At 37.7% G+C, this 19,463-nt stretch overlaps 1 protein-coding gene across 1 annotated transcript in view; it reads left to right on the top strand.

The window, feature by feature from the left end:
* Positions 1 to 19,463, top strand: part of LOC150081645 (uncharacterized) — a 981,095-nt gene that overhangs the window by 575,588 nt on the left and 386,044 nt on the right. The window contains exon 31 of the mRNA XM_090380575.1: positions 8,570 to 8,837. Coding sequence (XP_090236701.1) covers positions 8,570 to 8,837 — 268 coding nt within the window. The remainder of the gene's footprint in view (positions 1 to 8,569; positions 8,838 to 19,463) is intronic.

The following is a 19,463-nucleotide window of genomic DNA, read 5'->3' as shown; positions in this document are numbered from 1 at the left end:
CACACATGGTGCATAATAATTTTATCACAAATAAATTACAAAGTTGTAAACAAGGTGATATATAAAAGTATTTATATATCATCCACAAGCATTGCAACAGACGCAACAGAAATTGCAGAAAGGAACGAATAAATATTTGTTTGTTTTTCGAACTTTATATTTTATATGAAAATGTTTCGTTAATAAACTAAAAACAAATAATTTATATAAAATATGTATCTCTGCTTTCATGTATATACTGTATTTTTCTTTTACACTATTCATTTTTAAACACGATTTCAAGCATTACATGATCTTTTTTTTTTCGTGGTGAAAATTTTTGTTTACATCTTAGTATTAGTAATGGCCGCATGGTGCAAGAAAGCCTATGGCTTATGCTGCACCGGCCAAAAAAAAAAAAAACGAATAAAACAATGATAAAAAAAAATAATAAAATAAAATAAATAAATAATAATAATCAGTAAAAGAAAAGGAAATTAAACCTATCATCCTATGCACTTCCCTGACCCAAAGGTACTATCCGGATGACCCTTCAATTTCTCCAAACTGTCAGCCTCTCCCACCCACGTAGGCAACTTATTCCAGTAATTTATAACTCGTTGGCTAAAATAAAACTTCCTGCAGTCCAATCTAAACATTTCCCCCGTAACTTGAATTTATGTCCCCTAGTTCTAGCATCATTTATAACCTTGAAAATTCCGTCCTCATTCATTTTACTGATGCCTCTCACAGCCATAAACACCTCAATCAAATCTCCTCTAAGGTGTCTAGTTTCCAAACTCTGCAACCCACATATTCGAAGTCTTTCTTCATATGGACACCCTTTTGCCCATCTCACCAGGCGAGTTACTCGTCTTTGCACCCTTTCAAGAAGCTCGATGTCTTTCTTTAGGTGCGGTCTCTATACTTGAACACAGTATTCCAAATGTGGTTTAACAAAAGCCTTATATAATGGGATTATCACGTCCCTATCTCTACTTGCAAAAGTTCAAGAGATCATCGATAGGACACCATGGGCCTTCCTTGCAACCTGTTTACAATGCTCAGAGAATTTCATGTCTGACTGTATCATAACACCCAAGTTGTTGTTATTTGGTTTTTAGGAGCATTAGCAACTAAGGCCATATTGCTCCGGGATATGCGGTGGTCATTCCTTGACTTTTCCTCGTCCTTCGTATTTGGTGGTGACGGGCTCGAACCCCGGTCTAATCAAGAAGCGCGTGCTACGCACTGCTGCTCCTTCCCACCTGGCTACGGAGGCGCCATAACACCCAAGTCCCTTCCCTCCAGTACTGGGTTTAGTTGAACTCCACTAAGTGAATAAGTTATTTTGGGATTACTGTTTCCCATGTGTAATACCTTACACTTTGTTGGATTAACGCATAGCTGCCATTTTTCTGACCATTCCTGAAGTCTATCTAGGTCACTTTGAAGAAGCTCAGCTTGACAGTGATCATTAACTACTCTACCAATTTTAACATCATCTGCAAATTTAGACATCACGCCCTCTATCCCTTCATCAATGTCGTTTATGAAAATTAAAAACAACAGTGGTCCTAATACTGATCCTCAGGGAACCCCACTTCTTACATCAACCCAATCTGAGGAATAGGCATTTATCACAATCCTCTGCCTCCTGCCCTGAAGCCATCCTGCTATCCGTCTAAGGATTTTCCCAGTGATTCCAACCTGTTCCAGCGTATAAAGCAACCGCTCATGTGGGACTGAGTCGAAAGCTTTGCGCTGAAATCTAAAAAAAAATGTCGAAATTATTCCTAAATCCAGCTCGTGAGTGACCCTTTCAAAAAAGCGAACCAGATTTGTTAAACATGATTTTCCCTTCACAAAACCATGCTGAGTATCCTTGAGAATTTCAATTCGATCCAAATGATCCTGAATTCCACCCTTGATCATTGCCTCCATGATTTTCCCTACTACTAAAGTCAGACTGACAGGTCGATAATTTCCCACTTCACTCTTAGAGCCACCCTTATGTATGAGAAAGTACTTTAATGCACTTTTCCAATCCAAGGGAATCTCCCCAGAGTCTAGTGATGCTCGCATAATTAGCCTCAATGGTTCAATGCAATCACTTGCCGCCGCCTCCCTTAAGATTATAGGGACTCCAGGACTTCCTCAACTCCAGGAGCCTTACTGGCCTGTAGGCTGGGAAGTTTTTTCATTAAATAATCTTGCAAATTTTCAATATCATTAATTACATATTTTTCAACTTCGCTCCCACAATTTCCCATTGCTACGAAAGGTTTTTCATTTGTAAATATCGATGCAAAATAACTGTTGAGTTCATCTGCAACGGCAGCTGGTGTATTTAATACTATCCCCTTTCCCTTACGTAAAGGTCCGATCTGGTTTGTCCTGCTCTTCTTGGCATTTATATATGTGAAGAATTCCTTATTCCCCCTCTTTGCTCTGTTTGCTAGTGATTTCTCATAAACTGCCTTTGCCTGTCGAACCTTTTCTGTGGCTCTATTACAGATCATCTTTTAGCTGTTATAGGCTTCAGTACTTTTTATTGCTCTGTAACCTTTTTTCTGCTCAAGTAATGTGGCAACTTCACTATTCATCCAACTTGGAATCCTGCTCGTGGAGTATTTTTTTTAATGGTATATACACATTCAAGGCATCTGTGATTAATGTTTTAAAAGCATACCACAGTTCAAATGTATTCATTCTCTGTGCGATATCTGCCCAGTTAATAGAGACCATGTAGTACCTTAAGGCATCATAATTTCCTTTTCTGAAATTAAAACCAATTCCTTTGCCTTTTACTGCTGCTGCCTCTCTCATCATCATCCACCGTAAAACTCCATAATCACTTCCTGCTACTGGTTCCTCTACTGTCAGCCCTGTTATGTCATCTGATTCATGGGTGATGATGAGGTCTAGGATATTCTTTTCTATAGTACTTTCCCTGACATGTTGATACAAATAACAGTCATCTAGTTGATTTAAAAATTTTGTTCCCCATGTTGAGTTTCCTTCCCATTTACTCCAATCAATTAGAGGCAAATTGAAATCATCCATAATAAGACATTGATGCTTACTTGCCCATTCCATTTGCATGTAGAAGCTTTTGTCATAATCTTTACAATCACCTGGTCTGTAGATTACTCCTACTCGCATTATACCTTTGTTTCCAACTATCTCACACCATACAGATTCTGTACTAGCATGTGAAATGTCTGAATCTGGGAAAGCTATCGTCGCACTCAGGCTGCTTCTGATAAGAAGCATTACCGCACCACCCCTTCTATTTACCCTATCCTTCCTAAATACATTATACAAACCGTACTGACACTCATCATCCCCTATTTCCGGGTGGCACTACGTTTCTGTAAGCCCTATTATGTCCGCGTTACTTGTTTTAACCAGCAGTTCGAATTCGCTCATTTCATTGACGACGCTTCTAACATTACTGTATAAACAATTAAGACTTACTGTTCTTGTATATTTAACAACGCTAACACAACTCTTGAAGATTTTTAGGTTCTCTTCCCTGGCATTAGCTACCCGCTCACGTGAAACGTCTTTGCCCCCAGAACATCTAGATGATACGTCCATTTGGGGTAACAGATAAGAACTTTTGAGGTATGTGCAAGAGTTACTTTGACCAATATTATCAGATAAACGTGTGTCAATATTACTCACATCCCCCCCCCCCCAACTAGCAGTTTCCCTGAACCTTTAAGGTATCCTCAGTAATACTGGCAAAAACTTTTGAACCACCTTTGTTTAAGTGTATCCCATCTCTACAAAACAAATTCCTTCTACGTACAAGTGTGGGCCAAGCTGATAGAAATTTCCCCCAAAAGCCTTTGCAGAGACCTTCAAGTCTTGAGTTAATACACAAGGCTTTTAACATATAATCCCTCCTATCATGTCTTGGCAGAATTGCAGACACATAGACATTGTGGCCTAGCTCGCGGCATTTCTTCAGCATGGTCCTGTATTTTTCCAACAAATTGCCAGATCGTGTACGTTTAATATCATTAGTCCCCACATGAATAATAATATTCTCTTTACCCCCCCCCTTAAAATCTGACAATCTGTTGGTGACAACTTTGTCAGATGTTGACTTTATTTTTCTTTAAAACTGCTCGTTTCGATAAATGAAACTGCTTTATTTGCTAATGAATAAACTGTCAAAATTTACCTGGTGATATCTTCTTTATTCCATCTTAAATTTGAATTTTAAAAGTACTGCCTGAGAATCCTGAAAATCTGAAAATCCAGATCAGCCCAGTCCCTGAGCAGTTCAGATTTTTGGACTTTTACTGTAGTATTTTTGTGTATTTTATTAGAAATATCGGATTGCCAATTTGTGAGGTAAATGACCTCAAAGTTAAAATAATTTCTTTTATCATATATTACTAAGTGTAATATTCAGATCAAGGAAGTTGGCTGTGCATTTATCAGCATTTTCTTTATTAAGTTTAAGTTCAGAGGGATAGCCCGATACATGGTCAGGAGTAGTCCCCTGATGAAATGCCTGGCCATGTATCATTTTTTCTTTTACTGTACTGAGATCCTGCATATTTACATCCCTATAGCCTTCTTTCCAAAAATTGCCCTCCCATATCTGAATACTGTGATATCTCTTTATTATTTATTTGGTAATTTGTAATTTTTCATATATTGTTTTCTTCCATAGTCCCATTTCATTATTGCACTAGGTTTTTAAAATTCTTTCGCTTTTTCACTACTACTTTACTTCCTTTTTCTATTTTCCTTTAAACCTCTTTTAGTTCAGGCACTCTGTGTACTTCTCTTTTCCATCTTTTCAGACTCTATACTTATGTTACAAACTACACATTTTTATATACTTTTGCTTCCTTTACTCCTGCCCCGCCTGTTTTGGAGCATTTGACATATGATCCCTTTCATAAAATTTCCCTATTTTTCTCTCAACTGCTTTGTTTGCTTCTAGACAATATAATATTACTACTATATTAATTTAAGTTTTATCTTTCTTTTGCTTTACACGATGCTAGTCTTAAACGACATCTCCTCAATAGCCATTCTGCTAGATGGCTCTGACTTTTACACATCTTGCCTTATTAAATTTTCCTTACATGGATCGTGATGAGTACAACAGATTTGAATATGGTGAGTCAACGCTGCTTCATCTCTAGTTTTGCTATAAATCATGTTGCATTCTATCCTGCTCCTGAGGATGGTCCATCTAATTTCTCACAGGAGAACCATACTTTTGGCACTGACTCATTTAATTCCATCTTTTATAAACACAAAAGCAATCTTCATATATTTAATTATATTCCTTCTTTCTCTAAATGCAAGGATAAATATCTAACCTGTCCTGCCACGGACAATCATGAAACCAACCATAGCTTAAACTCCATCCCTTTTTGTAAAACAAAAAGCATAGTCTGTCTCCTTACCTGTAAAATATGCAATATTAAATATGTAGGAGAAACATCTAATTCATCTAAACATCTAACAGAATTACTAAAGCTGTAAGTACATATAATATCAGACATATTCACCGTAGATCATCTAATTATATCAAAGTTGTTTGTTTGGTTAGAGAGAGAGCATGCATGTCTTATGAATTGGTGTAAAGTGAATTATCAAAATTGTACTGTGGGCATGCGTGTGCATGCAGCGCATGTTTGCAAGGTGCACCATTAATCAATCAGTCAATATCAGTTTATTTTTCATTAATCTCACAAAGTTACAAATTTAGAAACTGTTCACTAAAACCTGCAAACACAAAAAAGGCTTGCCTCAAAACAGCCATAAGTAAGGCAAGGAGGACTTACAAAAGCTATGGAGATAAACACATATATTTGTGCATGTAGGCATATAGAACACATAAAAGAATAGTTAGCAAAAGCAGGTTAAATTATTTTCTCAAATAAAAATAAAACTAATTTGATCACAACCATTATATGCATTTAAATTATACAGAAGCAGGTATTATGGATTATATGATAAAATTAAGTTTTGATTAAAAGAACAGTAATATTACATGGGAAGCCACAAAAGCAAAGCTAAAATGTTGTTGGATTTACATCATAGCATGAAGGATAGAAAATAATAATTTAAAAAATAATAAAGCAAAACTAAAGAATTAAATTGAAATAAAATGAGTGGGTTCAGTAGGATCAATGTATTGTGTGGCCAATGTGTTTGGTAAAAAATATTTTTAAGGCTTAGTTTGAAAATTTTCTTACTGTTGTCAAGAAGCTCAGGTTCTGTAGGAATCTATGTAGATTTAGAAGATTACTGTATTTAATTTTGCTAAAATGGTTTTCAATTCTCCATAATTGTTAGTCAAAGGAATTGTTTTAGGTTTATGTTTATTAGAGCAGCAAGTTATTAGGACATAGTGTATGTTGTTGTTGTGTAAGTAGCCAAACAGATATAGTGAATTTACTTGTAAGATGATTAATCTGTTGGAAGAATGTGAATTTTGCATGGAAAAACAATGCTAAGGTCCTTATGTATCAATTTTCAGAATGGTAGATTGTTGACTAGAAGCATTAATTTCAAAAGGAACATGTTTATATATCGTTTGGAGATTATCAGATTTTAAATGATTTATGAAATGTAGAAAATGTTTAGTGAGGTGTTCAGAAGTAATGGCAGTCTCAACAATTAAAACTAGAAATAATTTTGTCAACATTAGCATATGCTATAACATTAGGATGCTCCTGCAAAAATGGCTGAAGGATAGAGGAGAAAGGTATAGCTGAAAGTGGAATGTAGTACCTTGCGGAATATCTGCTGAAATTCTGTTCAGTTTTTTATATTATCTCTAACACTTGTTATAGCAAGGATTATCTTTGGTTACAGCCTTTGTGCATGCTCTATAAATCTAAGCCTAATGATCTTAGGACTGCTGAGATATGTCTCTGAGAAATAGTACATAAGTTGAAAATTGATCACAATGAAATTGAGTAAAAATGCAAATATGTCTTTACTTCCATTGGATAGACATGAGCAAGGCATTAATCTCTACTTGCTCAGTGGTTAAAAAATACTATTCCATCACTTAACATACAAGCTACCTGCTAATCATGCACAGAATACACTAAGAAACTCATAATCTATACAGACGGTTCTAAGTCCCACTCATATATAGGTGCAGCAGCTGTATTCCTATCGCATGTATCTCAAAATCTCTATCATTTGAGTACAGCATGCCTTCTACAGAATTATATTCTATCCAGCTTGCATTAAATGAAATGTTAGCAATCGTCGCTTTCTGTGTTAATATATTCTGATTCATTCAGTGCTACCTCAGCCATCCAGGGTAAATATCCTTCTTATCATCCCCTTCTACAGGAAATTGGCATAATAATCAACCTCTGTCAAAAATTCACTCTGAAATAACTCTTTGTTAGATCCCAGAACACTCCAGGAGAACAGGCAATGACAAAGCAGATAATCAGAACTGGCCACAAAATTTGCAGGGCCCTAGGGTCCTGTACAAAACTTATGCGGGGTGTTTTTGTAATAGTGATTTTTTTAATTTTACAGTAACTAAGACATAATTAAATAATTTTATATTATACTGAACAAAAATTTTAAATGCTAATATTATTTAATATATTAATCAGCAATATTGTTATGACCATTTTTAGCGTGGGGCTCTGTTCGACAGAATTGGTTGAACATGCTTGTGGCTGGCACTCCAGATAACAGCTAAGTCAACACCATAGTTACCAATCAAAAGAATGATAGTCCCTTACACCGACTATTATATATTATTGTTAGAATAGCAAGTAAAGATGAATATGCCTAGAAATGGAGAAATCAAACCAACAATAAATTACTTGAAATAAAACCAAATCCATAAATATAATACTCCAGCATCAGAAAAAATCTCATCTCAGAGTAGTAGTAATGCTGGCATGACATGGGTCCTGGCTGGATATTTTGCAAGGTGGTGCATGTAGGAATAAATTTTTTGCTCACCAAATTTTCAAATACATGCAATGTCTTATATTTCGATAAATTAATGAAAATATTAAAAATTGTGTATTACTTCGAAATCCAAAGGCGGTGCACTTGCAGCACCTTGCACCATGCTGCCGGCAGTTGTCTTGTTGTTGTTGTTATTTGGTTTTTAGGAACATTAGCAACTAAGACCACATTGCTCCGGGGATATGTGGTGGTCATTCCCTGACCTTTCCGCATCTTCCGTATTTGGTGGTGATGGGTTCAAAACCCGGTCTAATCAAGAAGCATGTGCTACACACTGCTGCTCCTTCTCACCTGGCTACGGAGGCGCGAACACATGATGAGTTGCCAGAGATTCACTGAAACCACTTAGTACAACAAATAAATAATAGTACTGTTTCAGTCCTATCTGAAACTACTATTAACTCTGTCATCATTATTTGACTTTTGAAGTTATAAAAAGAAAAATTGTATTCTTACTGATTATTAATATAGTTATGAGTTGATTTAGTTTTATGTTAAGAGAATCAGATTCTTTTAGTCATAATAATTTCTGATATGCATTCATTTAGCAATCTATAAAATGAAAATATTAATATATTTATCATTAACTCTTTTTCAGGTTCTTATTGGATATACTTTAAGGGTAGATCCTGTAGTTCGTCAGCCCTTATTGTATGATCTTTGTGGTTCAACATTAGGCCTTATTTTTGATCTCAGTGTCCCAAGTACATCAGCTATTATTGAGCCAATTATCAACGTTACCTCCCAGAATATGGGCAGTCATTGTCCAAGTTTGCATGCACTTAGATCATCAATTGGAAGAGGTTTTACTTGTGAAGAAGGTGAAGTGCTAAATGTTGTTGGAGAAGGCCACATTCCAAGATGCTGTATGTGTGGTTTTTAACAATTTAACCCTTTTGCGAGTATGCACTATATATATATATATATATATATATTTATATATATATATATATTTTTTTTTTTTTTCATTGATGGATCAAAGGAATATGAATGTAAGAGCTACTCCAAACCTAATATCTCCAATTTTTTTTTCCCTCTCACATGGCATTGCATACAAAATGAACCTTGTTAGTTTGAAATTATATATTTCATTACCAGTATCCTGAAAATTTTAGCACTGATTGCCAAGTGATAGGGCTGTATTAGTTTATAAAAATAGAAAGTGATATTGATGTGTTTATGAAACTTGTGTGTTATTTAATTCCTGAATGTAGAGAACATTGCATCCATTGAAATTCACCAACATTTTAAGAAAGTTAATAAGGACATAATGATAATGATCAACGTGAGCACAGTGAGGCAATGGGTTAGGCATGTCAGTGAAGGTGGTTTGAAGGCCATGCTAAGGTCAGGACATCCTTTCACTATAGTGATGACAGAAAATGAAGAGAGGTGATTAATCTGATTTGTGACTGATTAATCACTTAATAAACTGACTGACATTGAAACTTGGTTAATGCATCGAAAACAATTCTGAGCAGTCTGGGATACAGGAAATTGTGTGCCAGGTGGGTTCCACAAAAGCTAATGACAGATCACCTGTTGCAGAGAGTGTAGACCTGTGTCAAAATTCTCAATATTCTGGAGCAGTATGAGACCATTAGGGAAGAATTTCCTGACAGTATCATCCTGAACATTGCACTAATAGCCATAATCAGAGCACTAATCTGTGGTATGGCAACATAACTATTTCACTGTTAAAGAAAAAATTCAAAGATTAGCTGTTCTGCTTGAAAAATCATAGGTACTGTTTTTTGGGACAAGCAGGGGGTTTATACTTGTGAATTTCCTGGAATAGGACAACATGACGAATTCTGTTCACTATGTGAAGTTGCTGAGAAAGGTGAAGACACAAACTGCAAAGGCGAAGCCAGAGAAGATAGAAAAATTTTCCTTCAGTATTCCAGACCTCATACCAGCATTCTAACAAGGAAGACCATTGTGGAATTCACATGAACTGTACTGCTACATCCCTTTTATAGTCCTTGCCTTGTAACACAAACTCATGTGTTTGACCCTATGAAGGATGACCTTCATCAAGAATACTTCACCAAAGACAAAGCTGTTGTTGGGACCGTCAACAGGAGCTCTTAGAGGCCAACAGCACCTTTTTCAAAAGCGGGAATGTAAGTTCTAGTTCAGTTGTGGAGAAAATGTAGATTAAAATTGGTGGATATACAGGGTTGTTAAAATTAAAGTATCTCTATATAGAGGGCTCTGGAGCAAGTTCTAAGTCTCGTACTGAAGAGAAATTTGGACAACAGGTACAATAAAGAATGCGCTTGCCATTTATTGGAACAAAAAAATTAATTACAAAATTTGTCACTTTATGGTGCGTAACTATCTTAGTTACGATTATGCAAATAACTTACATTATTCGCATAATCGTAAGTTATTGCCGCAGCGCCACTACTCAGCTCTACTGTACTGTATAAAAGCAAAACAGTCTCTTCAAAATCATACAGTAGATGTTTGCTTGCATTACAGTAGCAATTTGGTGCACGATAGCCTTAGATGCTGATGATCCATTAAACTTCCAATAACCAACTAATCAACCAACCAAGAGTAGCAATTCCAACAGTGTTGCAGGAAAAGGTGCTATTAGTGAAGCTGTACTATCAGAACAGCAACAATGCAGCTGCGGCTATCAGAGAATTCTGACATCAGAAGTGCATAAGGCCCACGTGGACCTATGATTGTTCTGTCCGCAAAATGATTGCAAAATTTGAAGTGACAGGACATCTTGGTGTTAAACCAGGTAGAGGTCGAAAACAAGTGGACTTGTCTCGTGTTGAAGATGTGGCTATGGCTGTCATGGATTTATCAAGTCAATCTCCATATGGTAGCAGATTGTGCTAGCTGTTTTTCTTGAAGTGGACATGCCATATTCCGCTGTAAGACTAGTAATGTGCCAGGTGTTGTGGTCCTATCCTAACAAGATGCACATGCTATAGCAGCTAAAGCATGGTGATGCAGATATTCGTTTCACATACGCACTTCAGTTTCTGGCACGAATGAGAGTGGATATCACTTGGCCATGGCTCCTTCGGAGTGATGAAACCCACTTCTGCTTAAATGGACAAATGAATACATACAACTGTCACATTTGGGCAACCGAAAACCCTCAAGTTATCCAAGAGGTCCCATTGCATTTTCCAAACGTGACAGTGTGGTGTGGATGTATGGCCACATTCATGATTGGGCCATATTTTTTTGAACAGGTAACAGCGAGCGGACTCCACACCTGTTCCATCACTGGACAGCGATATTATGAAACGTTGGCAAATTTTGCAATACCAGAGCTGCAACAACGCGGGTGCCTTCAGGATACTATATTCATGCAAGATGGTGCGCCACCCCACATCCACCGTTGTATCCAAAGATTGCTAAGGCAATACTTTACAGATGAATGCGTCATCAGCCGTTGTTTCCAGACATCTTGGCCACTCCGATCACCAGACCTCACCCACATGCGACTTCTGGTTGTGGAGTTTTTTGAAGAACCAGGTGTATCGGAAAGGATGTCAAACTCTGGCAGATCTGAAGGACAGCATTAGATGTTGTGTGCTGGCTATTCCATTGACATGTTATGTTCTGCTATAGAAAATGCTGTTCTTCGAATGGAAACTGTTGTTGACCAAAATGGACGACACATTGAACAATTGTGGTGCTATTCAAGTGATTTCTATTGCCACAGTGCCATATAGTGACAGATTTTGTAACTATTTTTTTTTTTTTTTTTTCCAGTAAATGGCGAGCGCATTCTTTATTGTATCTGTTGTCTAAATTTCTCTTCAGTGCGAGCCTTAGAACTTGCTCCAAAGCCCTCTACATAGGGATACTTTAATTTTAACAACCCTATGCATAAAAATAAATGTAAGAAGCTAAAGACCTGAAAAATATAATGTAGAGTTTAAATTTGCATACATTCAGTGGTATCCAAGAGAAAAAAATCTGGAGACATTAGTTTTGGAACAACCCTCATATATGACATAGCTGAATGTTCAGGAGCATGATTGCAGTAGCATACACCTGTGAATGAACCGTGAGTTGAGCTTGGCTGCTAAATACTATTAATGATTGTATTTGCAATTTATTGCAAATATCTCTGACCTGGTCATTGTGATGGAGTATAAACTAGAACATATATATATTTTTTTATTTTATTTATTATTATTATTATTATTGTTGTTGCTCTTATATTATTTCTCCCTGATTGGGGGATTCCACTCCATGATGGGTACTGCTGTGAAGTACACAGGGTGGTTATAATGTCTGGTGTTACAGTCAATCAAGTAAATTTCTGACTATCCTACAGGTGTTCAGGATTGCAACTTTCTGGAATTCCTTGTAGGTGTTCTCTGGAAGACCTATTGTTGCTAGACTGCAATGTAGAGTCTTTGGTACCATACCACACCAGTGGTTGACACGATGATTGTTGATACGTCTTGCATAAGCCACATCTCCTTGATCTCGTGTCTCAGGTTCGTGTACTTCCTAATTTTTTCCTCATGGGTTTTCTGGACATTGCTAGTGTTCTGCACCACTATGTCAATCAGGTAGGTAGCTTTTTCCACCTTGTCTACGAGGGTTATGTCTGGTCTGTTGTGCGGGATGGTCTTATCCGTTATTATGGCCCGGTCCCAGTGCAGCTTGTGGGTTCGAGTCTCTAGTACTGTCTGGGGTTTGTACTTGTAGTATGGTATACTTTCTTTGATCAACTGGTATTTCCTCACTAACTTCTGATATTTTATTATCCTGGCTACCTGGTCGTGTCTATGAGTGTACTCAGTCTGGGTGATCACCTTGCACTCTGCAGTGATGTGTTGGATCGTTTCTGAGGCAAGGTGGCATTATCGACATGTGTCATCTGACATTCTGGGCTCCTTTGCGATGTATTTTCCATAGTTTCTGGTGTTCATTACCTGGTCTTGGATGGCCAGCATGAATCCTTCAGTCTCGGGGAAGAGCATCCTGCTTGTGAGTCATGCATTAGAAGCAATGTTATCAATGTGATCTTGATGGAGATCATTGTAGTGTCTGCCATGGAGTGTCTTCTTTGCCCATCTTTCTATCTTCGTTTCTTGTACCGTTTGGGCAGGAGGGGTTTCCTCACTTAGGTTGAGTGGGGTATACCACTTATCTATCTTCCTTATAGCCTGGTGGAGTGGTGCTGTGTTGTTCTCGAAGTAATCTTTCAGGTTAACTATTGCTGTTTTCTGTTGCTCTATCAGGTCTATCAAGCCCCTTCCTCCCTCTTTCCAAGGTATTGTTATTTTCTCAACTGCTGACTTCGGGTGGTGTTGGCGACTCTTGGTCATCATTGTCCTTGTCTTTTGCATGATTGATATCTTCTAGCTCAGTGTTAGTCCAATCTGTGACCCCGAATGTGTGTGTTATAACTGGAGCTGCATAGGTGTTTATGGCTTTAGCTGTGTTGCCCTCCATTCAATTTTGCTTTCAGCAGGCTTCTGAGTCTCTGATGATATTTTTTGGTCAGGCACTTCTTGATTTCTTGTGTTCCAACTGCTCAGCCTACATCATCCCTAGGTATTTGTAGGTCTCTCCTTCTGTCATAGTTTCGATCTCTTTACCACTCAGCAACTGGTAGTTTCGGCCAACTAATTTTCCCTGGTGCAGTGTGTGGGTCTTGCATTTTTCTAGACCAAATTCCATCCTGATGTCCTTGCTGAATTCTTCGGTGATCCAGAGTAGTTGCTTGAGTTGCTTTTCGGTTGCCGCGTAGAGCTTGATGTCATCCATGTACATCAGGTGGGTGAGGGTGTACAGGTTCTTTCTTTCTTCTTTGAGGTTATATCCATACTTGCTGCCATTGAGCATGGAGGATAGTGGGTTGAATGCTAGACAGAACCATAGTGGGCTCAGAGCATCTCCCTGAAAGATTCCTCTTCTAATGGGGATTGGCCTGGTTGTGATGTTCTCGACCTTAATGGTAGTACTCCATTTCACCATTGTTGCTCCTAGGAAGTTTGTCACTATTGGATTGACCTTGTATATCTTCAGGGTCTCTATTAGCCAGCTATGAGGTACGGAGTCGAAGGCCTTTCAGTAATTGATGTAGGCCGTGTATAGGTTGCGGTGATTCTTGAAGGCTTGCTCCATAACTGCAGCATCTGGTTAATTGCACCTCTGCTTGCATCCTTTCTGCTGTTCGGCCATTATGTTCTGACTCTCTAAGTGGTCTGGTATCTTCTTAGTTATGCAGCTGGTCAGGATCTTATACATCGCTGGTAGGCATGTGATTGGCCTGTATTTCACCGGGTTTCTTTAATCTTCATCTTCAGGCTTCAGATATGTGACTCCTTTGGTGAGAAACTTTGGGATGTCTCCAGGTGCCTTATCATTTAAGTGAACTGCTCTGCTCTGCTAGGTGCTTGTGTGTGCAGGCAAGCTTCTTGTACCAGTAGTTTTGGATATCAATTCCCGGGGTTCGCCAGTTGTGGATGTTCCTGATCGACTGTTTTACTTCTCTTCTTCTTGAGTCTCCCACTCTCTCATCTCTTGTATGTCCTTTGTTTTCTTCCATTTTGCTTCTATCCAGGGTGCTTCGCTGTTATGTCTTACTTCACTGCTCCAGATATTTCCCCAGAACTCTTCGATCATCTTCTTCTCGGGTGGTCCATTTCCTGCTTTCTCATCTTCACCCAGTTTCCTGTAGAAGGTTCTTTGGTCCTCATCGACGATTCCATTGTTTATTTTCCTCTGAGAGCTCTCTTTGTATCAGTGTAGTGTCTTGCTGTGAGGAGGTTCTGCTTCAATGTGTCTAATTCTGAAGTATCTAATTCTGTATTCTCCTATTCTCTGATTTCCGGTCTCATGTTTGCTGTGGGCACTGTCTCTCTTGAGGATGCTCTTCACCTTTCCAATCAATTTCTTACTTCTATTACCCTGTTGGTACTGGGTCAACTGAGCTATCTTGACTCTTAATTCTTCTATCTTCTGCTGAAGTCTTCTTTCCTAAGCTGGCGGTTCCTTCTGTTTTCGTTTATTCTGCTGCTGATCTCTCATTTCTTTTCCATTAATCTTCTTCTTCTTATTATTATTATGTTTTTTAAGGTTGTTTCAACTCAGTATCAACAAATTACATCCACACATACATATTTTCTTGAAATACTACAGATATGCTGCCATCTATCAATCCATTTATCAACTGTGTTTAGAAGCAATAATAGCCGTTTTTATATTTATGGTAATTTTGAAAATTGAAGGGAGGATTACCCTTTCAATAAGATTTTTTTTTTATGAAAACCCAAAGCACAAGAGGTATTAGAACCTATAGTACTTAGTACTATGCATGGATTGGAGGTTGAGCAGATGAAAGAAGATATTTGTTGACATTAGACTTTAACTTCTGTAGATTGTAATTTTCAGGAAATATATATGAAGGAAACTGTTCCAGAAAACAGAAGTTGAATGAATAAATGAGGAAGAAGAAAAGTTTGTACTGTGAGTTTGAAATTGGACAGTACATGGATGTTGACTGGTTGCGGCACATGCTTTGAAAGAGAGCAGGAATTATAGAAGCCAATTCAGAAGAACAGTGCCCATCTATACAAAATGCTTGCAGCAGAAACAGAATGTCTGTGAGACAAAGAGTGGAGAGACTCTGTTAGAGATGAGTCATTAATTAATCTAACTGCCTTTTTTGAATGGAATCTAGAAGCCTGAAAGAGATTTTGGGAGCAATGTCCCAGATTTGAGAACAATATTTCATAGTAGGGTGGATTTTCGATTTGTACAGAGTGAGAAGCTGTTTGAAAGAAAAGTAGTGCCGAGAGTGAAAGAGAAAACTAAGTTTTTTAGATGCAGAGGAAGCAATATTTGTAATGTGCTTATGCCATGAGAGATTATAAATCATGGTAATCACCAATACAGTTATATGATCTTGTTTAGAAATCGGAGTGCCATTGAAGATAAGTGTAGGAGCATAAGAATCCTTTTTGCGAGATATAAGACAAGACTGAGTTTTAGAAGGATTGAAATCAACTAAATTGTCTTTGCCCCACTGGAGAATTACCAGGAAATCAGCATTTAAGGAATTGGTAATGGATATTCGAGAAGTAAAAGCTGTTTGTATATGGCAAGGTTTCTCAAACTGGAAGGTGAAATGGAATGTGCTACCATCAGCAAAACTATGGATAGGATTTCTAGTCAATGGAAGAAGGTTATTAATATACAAGAGGAAAAGAGTAAAAGAAAGAACTGAACCTCAGGGAACACCAGCATTAGTGGAGAGGTTAGAAGACAGAGAGCCTATTACCATCACCCTCAGTGAGTGACCAGAGAGAAATCTGGATAACCAATTACAAAAAACAGTGGGCAAACCATAAGATGGATGCCAAACACAATCAAAAGCCTTTGAAATTTCAAGAGCAACTGTTTCACCGAACTTTTCCATTGAATTTTTCCATAAATGGGTAACATAAGCCAGAACATCACCAGTGGATTGAAACTAATGGAATCCATACTGGCGATTGTTGATCAGATGGAAGGTGTCTAGGTAGCTTAAGAGTTGGTGGTTAATTGATTTCTCCATTACTTTAGAAAGAGTAGAAGTAATTGCAATGGGACGATAATTGGATGGAAGAGATTTGTCACCCTTTTTAGGAACTGACTGGATATGAGCAAATTTCCAAGCAGAAGGAAAAACACCTTTGGAATAAGAAAGTGAAAAAAGGCGGCAAAGAACAGGAGTAAGTTCAGGAGCACAGGTTTCGAGAATAATTGGGAAATACCATCAGGATCTGGAGCTTTCTAAGCATCAAGATTTGCCAAAATCCATTTGACATCCTTTTGATGGCAGATCACAGGAGGCATTGAATGGAGTGCACTGGGAATGGTGGGAGGTAGTTTATCAAGATCATTAATACATGAGTTGGAAGAAAAATAGGATGCTAGCAGGTCAGCTTTATCCTTGACTAAAGTGGCAAAAGAACCATCTGATTTTGACAGAGTTGGGTACGGAGTAAGAATAAGAAGCAAGTTTTCTACTCTTAGCCTATTCAACATATAATTTGGACAGATTAATAATTGCTTCACAATTGTTGTGAGCTTCATTGGGGCCAGAAAATGAAACTGAAGATTTGGAAACAAGCCAAATAAAAAATAAATGAAACATGCAACATTCTTCTCTTGGAACAGCCTTAGTACATTTATTGGAATACCAATTTAAGAAAACCAAATTTGAGATCATGTTGGCTTACAAATGCTAACATTGAAGGAATCTGAATTTTCAATTCAGAACTTGTTTAATTTTATTAAATAATACACACACACACACACACACACACACACACACACACACACACACACACACACACACACACACACACACACACACACACACACACACAGTAAGTTGAAGATGAAGAAGAGAATGGGAACGAGCTAATGAACTGAAAATTGAAATTAAGGATAACCTGGAAAGTATATGAAAAATAAAAAATAAATGAAAAGAAAAAGAAGTACTTAATTGCCGTAAATCCCATGATTTTAATATCTTCATCAAGGGTCAACAGTCGAAACTACAGGAAAGACAGAAATAAGGCCTCTGTTTCTGATATGAAATATATGTAGCACATGGTTGAAATGGTGAAGCCATACTGAATTTTGATTTAAGCAGTGGTGGTGGTAAGGTCAAAATGTAGCAGTAGGCAAGGATAATGCTAATGTATGTTTCATGGCTAACCTGATGGAGGCAGAGAAAAGAGTCTGAGAAAGGAAAAAGAGAAAAGACAAAGAAAATAAAATAAAATAAAAATAAATTACTGGAATACCAAAACAGGAGTCATGCCGGTATAATGACACTGGAGAGAAACACCCCACGCTGCTGCAGGAGGAAGCCAGAGGATTAATGCTAGATGGCTGAAAGTATTTATGGTATGTCACAGCGATCCCAAGTGTAGGAAAAAGGAGACAGTAAGTTGGACAAAATTAAAATTAAAAGTAAGAGGGTATATTGGGAGATCGGCCTTAAACAAACCAAATCTATCCTGGGGTGGATGAGGTCTATCCAGTTATATTAATGAAGATAGCAAAGGAAGTAAGCAAATTTCTTTACAAAACCTTTCTAGTTTACTTATCTAATGCTATTTTACTAGGAAACACTTTGTTTTTATCAAAATCCTTAAAACTCATAATGATGTTGCATAGTGTGCCAGTCTCCCCTAGCAAAGCATAGGGAATATAAGTGCATTCTTAGATTTTAGGGAAGTTCCCCACAGACTGGAGATGTGTGAATATATCCCTAATTCACAAAGGAGGAGGATCAGAGTAATTACAGACCTGTTAGTTTAAGTTTGTTCCAGGGAAACTAATGAAATCACTGCTAAAAGAGGTAATGCAGGATCATCTAGACAAGCCACAATTATACTTCCAACACAGCATGAGTTTAAGGGGAATCTTGTTTGATCTTGTTTGGCCAGTTTGATCAGTTACTAGGATGTGGTCACAAAGTAACTGGATGCAAAAAATAATTTTGATATCATATATTTGGATTTCAAGAAAAGCTTTTGTTTTGATACTGTTGCACATAAAAGATTGCTGTAGAAATTGGAGCATTGTGGCATTGAGGAAAAGTTGCTGCTATGGATAAAGGGATGGTTAAGTGGGAAGAGGACAGAGAGTGGTAATCAATGTACATTGCTCTTCATGGATTAATGTTATTAGTGGATTCACTTGGGTTCTGTGTTGGGCCCATTGGTTGTTTTCGGTATTTATCAATGATATTGTTGACAGTATATCAGGTTTAATGTCCAAGTTTGCAGACGATATGAAGGTTGGCTTGGGGATTAATGACAGGAATGAAAAGTTAGGCAGATGGGCTTAGAAATACAATTGAAGTTTAACACTGATAAATGCAAAATTCTGCATATGAGTAGCAGTAACCGCAGGGTAATGTGCCAAAAGGCAAAATTTGCCTTTAGCCAGGAGGTAGTTGGTTGGTGGAACAGATGTTATGTTATGTTTTGTTATTTGGTTTTTAGGAACATTAGCAACTAAGGCCATATTGCTCCGTGAATATGCGGTGGTCATTCCCTGACCTTTCCACGTCCTCAGTATTTGGTGGTGATGGGCTCGAACCCCAGTCTAATCAAGAAGCGTGTGCTACGCACTGCTGCTCCTTCCCACCTGGCTACGGAGGTGCCGGTGGAACAGACTTCCATCCCTTGTTGTGGAAGTTGATAGCCTAAATAAATTTATGGCTCAGCTGGACAGGTATTTCGAATGAATGGAGGGGTGAAGTGGAAGTTGTTTTTTTTTTTTGGCTGATGCTGCATAAGCTTGCTTTCTTGTACCATATGCCTCTACTAATGCTAATGCTAACTGTGTGGTACTATAATCACTGTAGTGGAAAATGGAAATAACCTGGGGTAATTGTGCAGTCAGATATGATGTTTTCTCAGAGTTGTTTAAGGGTTTGAATGGATTGAGCAAGCTCATTGTTGATGGAATTCTTCCTCTTGCTCAGA

The sequence above is a fragment of the Mastigoproctus giganteus genome, chromosome 8 (genome assembly GCF_048544385.1).
Source record: "Mastigoproctus giganteus isolate SK-2022 chromosome 8, ASM4854438v1, whole genome shotgun sequence".
Classification (NCBI taxonomy): Eukaryota; Metazoa; Arthropoda; class Arachnida; order Uropygi; family Thelyphonidae; genus Mastigoproctus; species Mastigoproctus giganteus.
The sequence above is the reverse complement of the archived record's forward strand: the minus strand, read 5'-3'. Positions and strand labels throughout refer to the sequence as shown.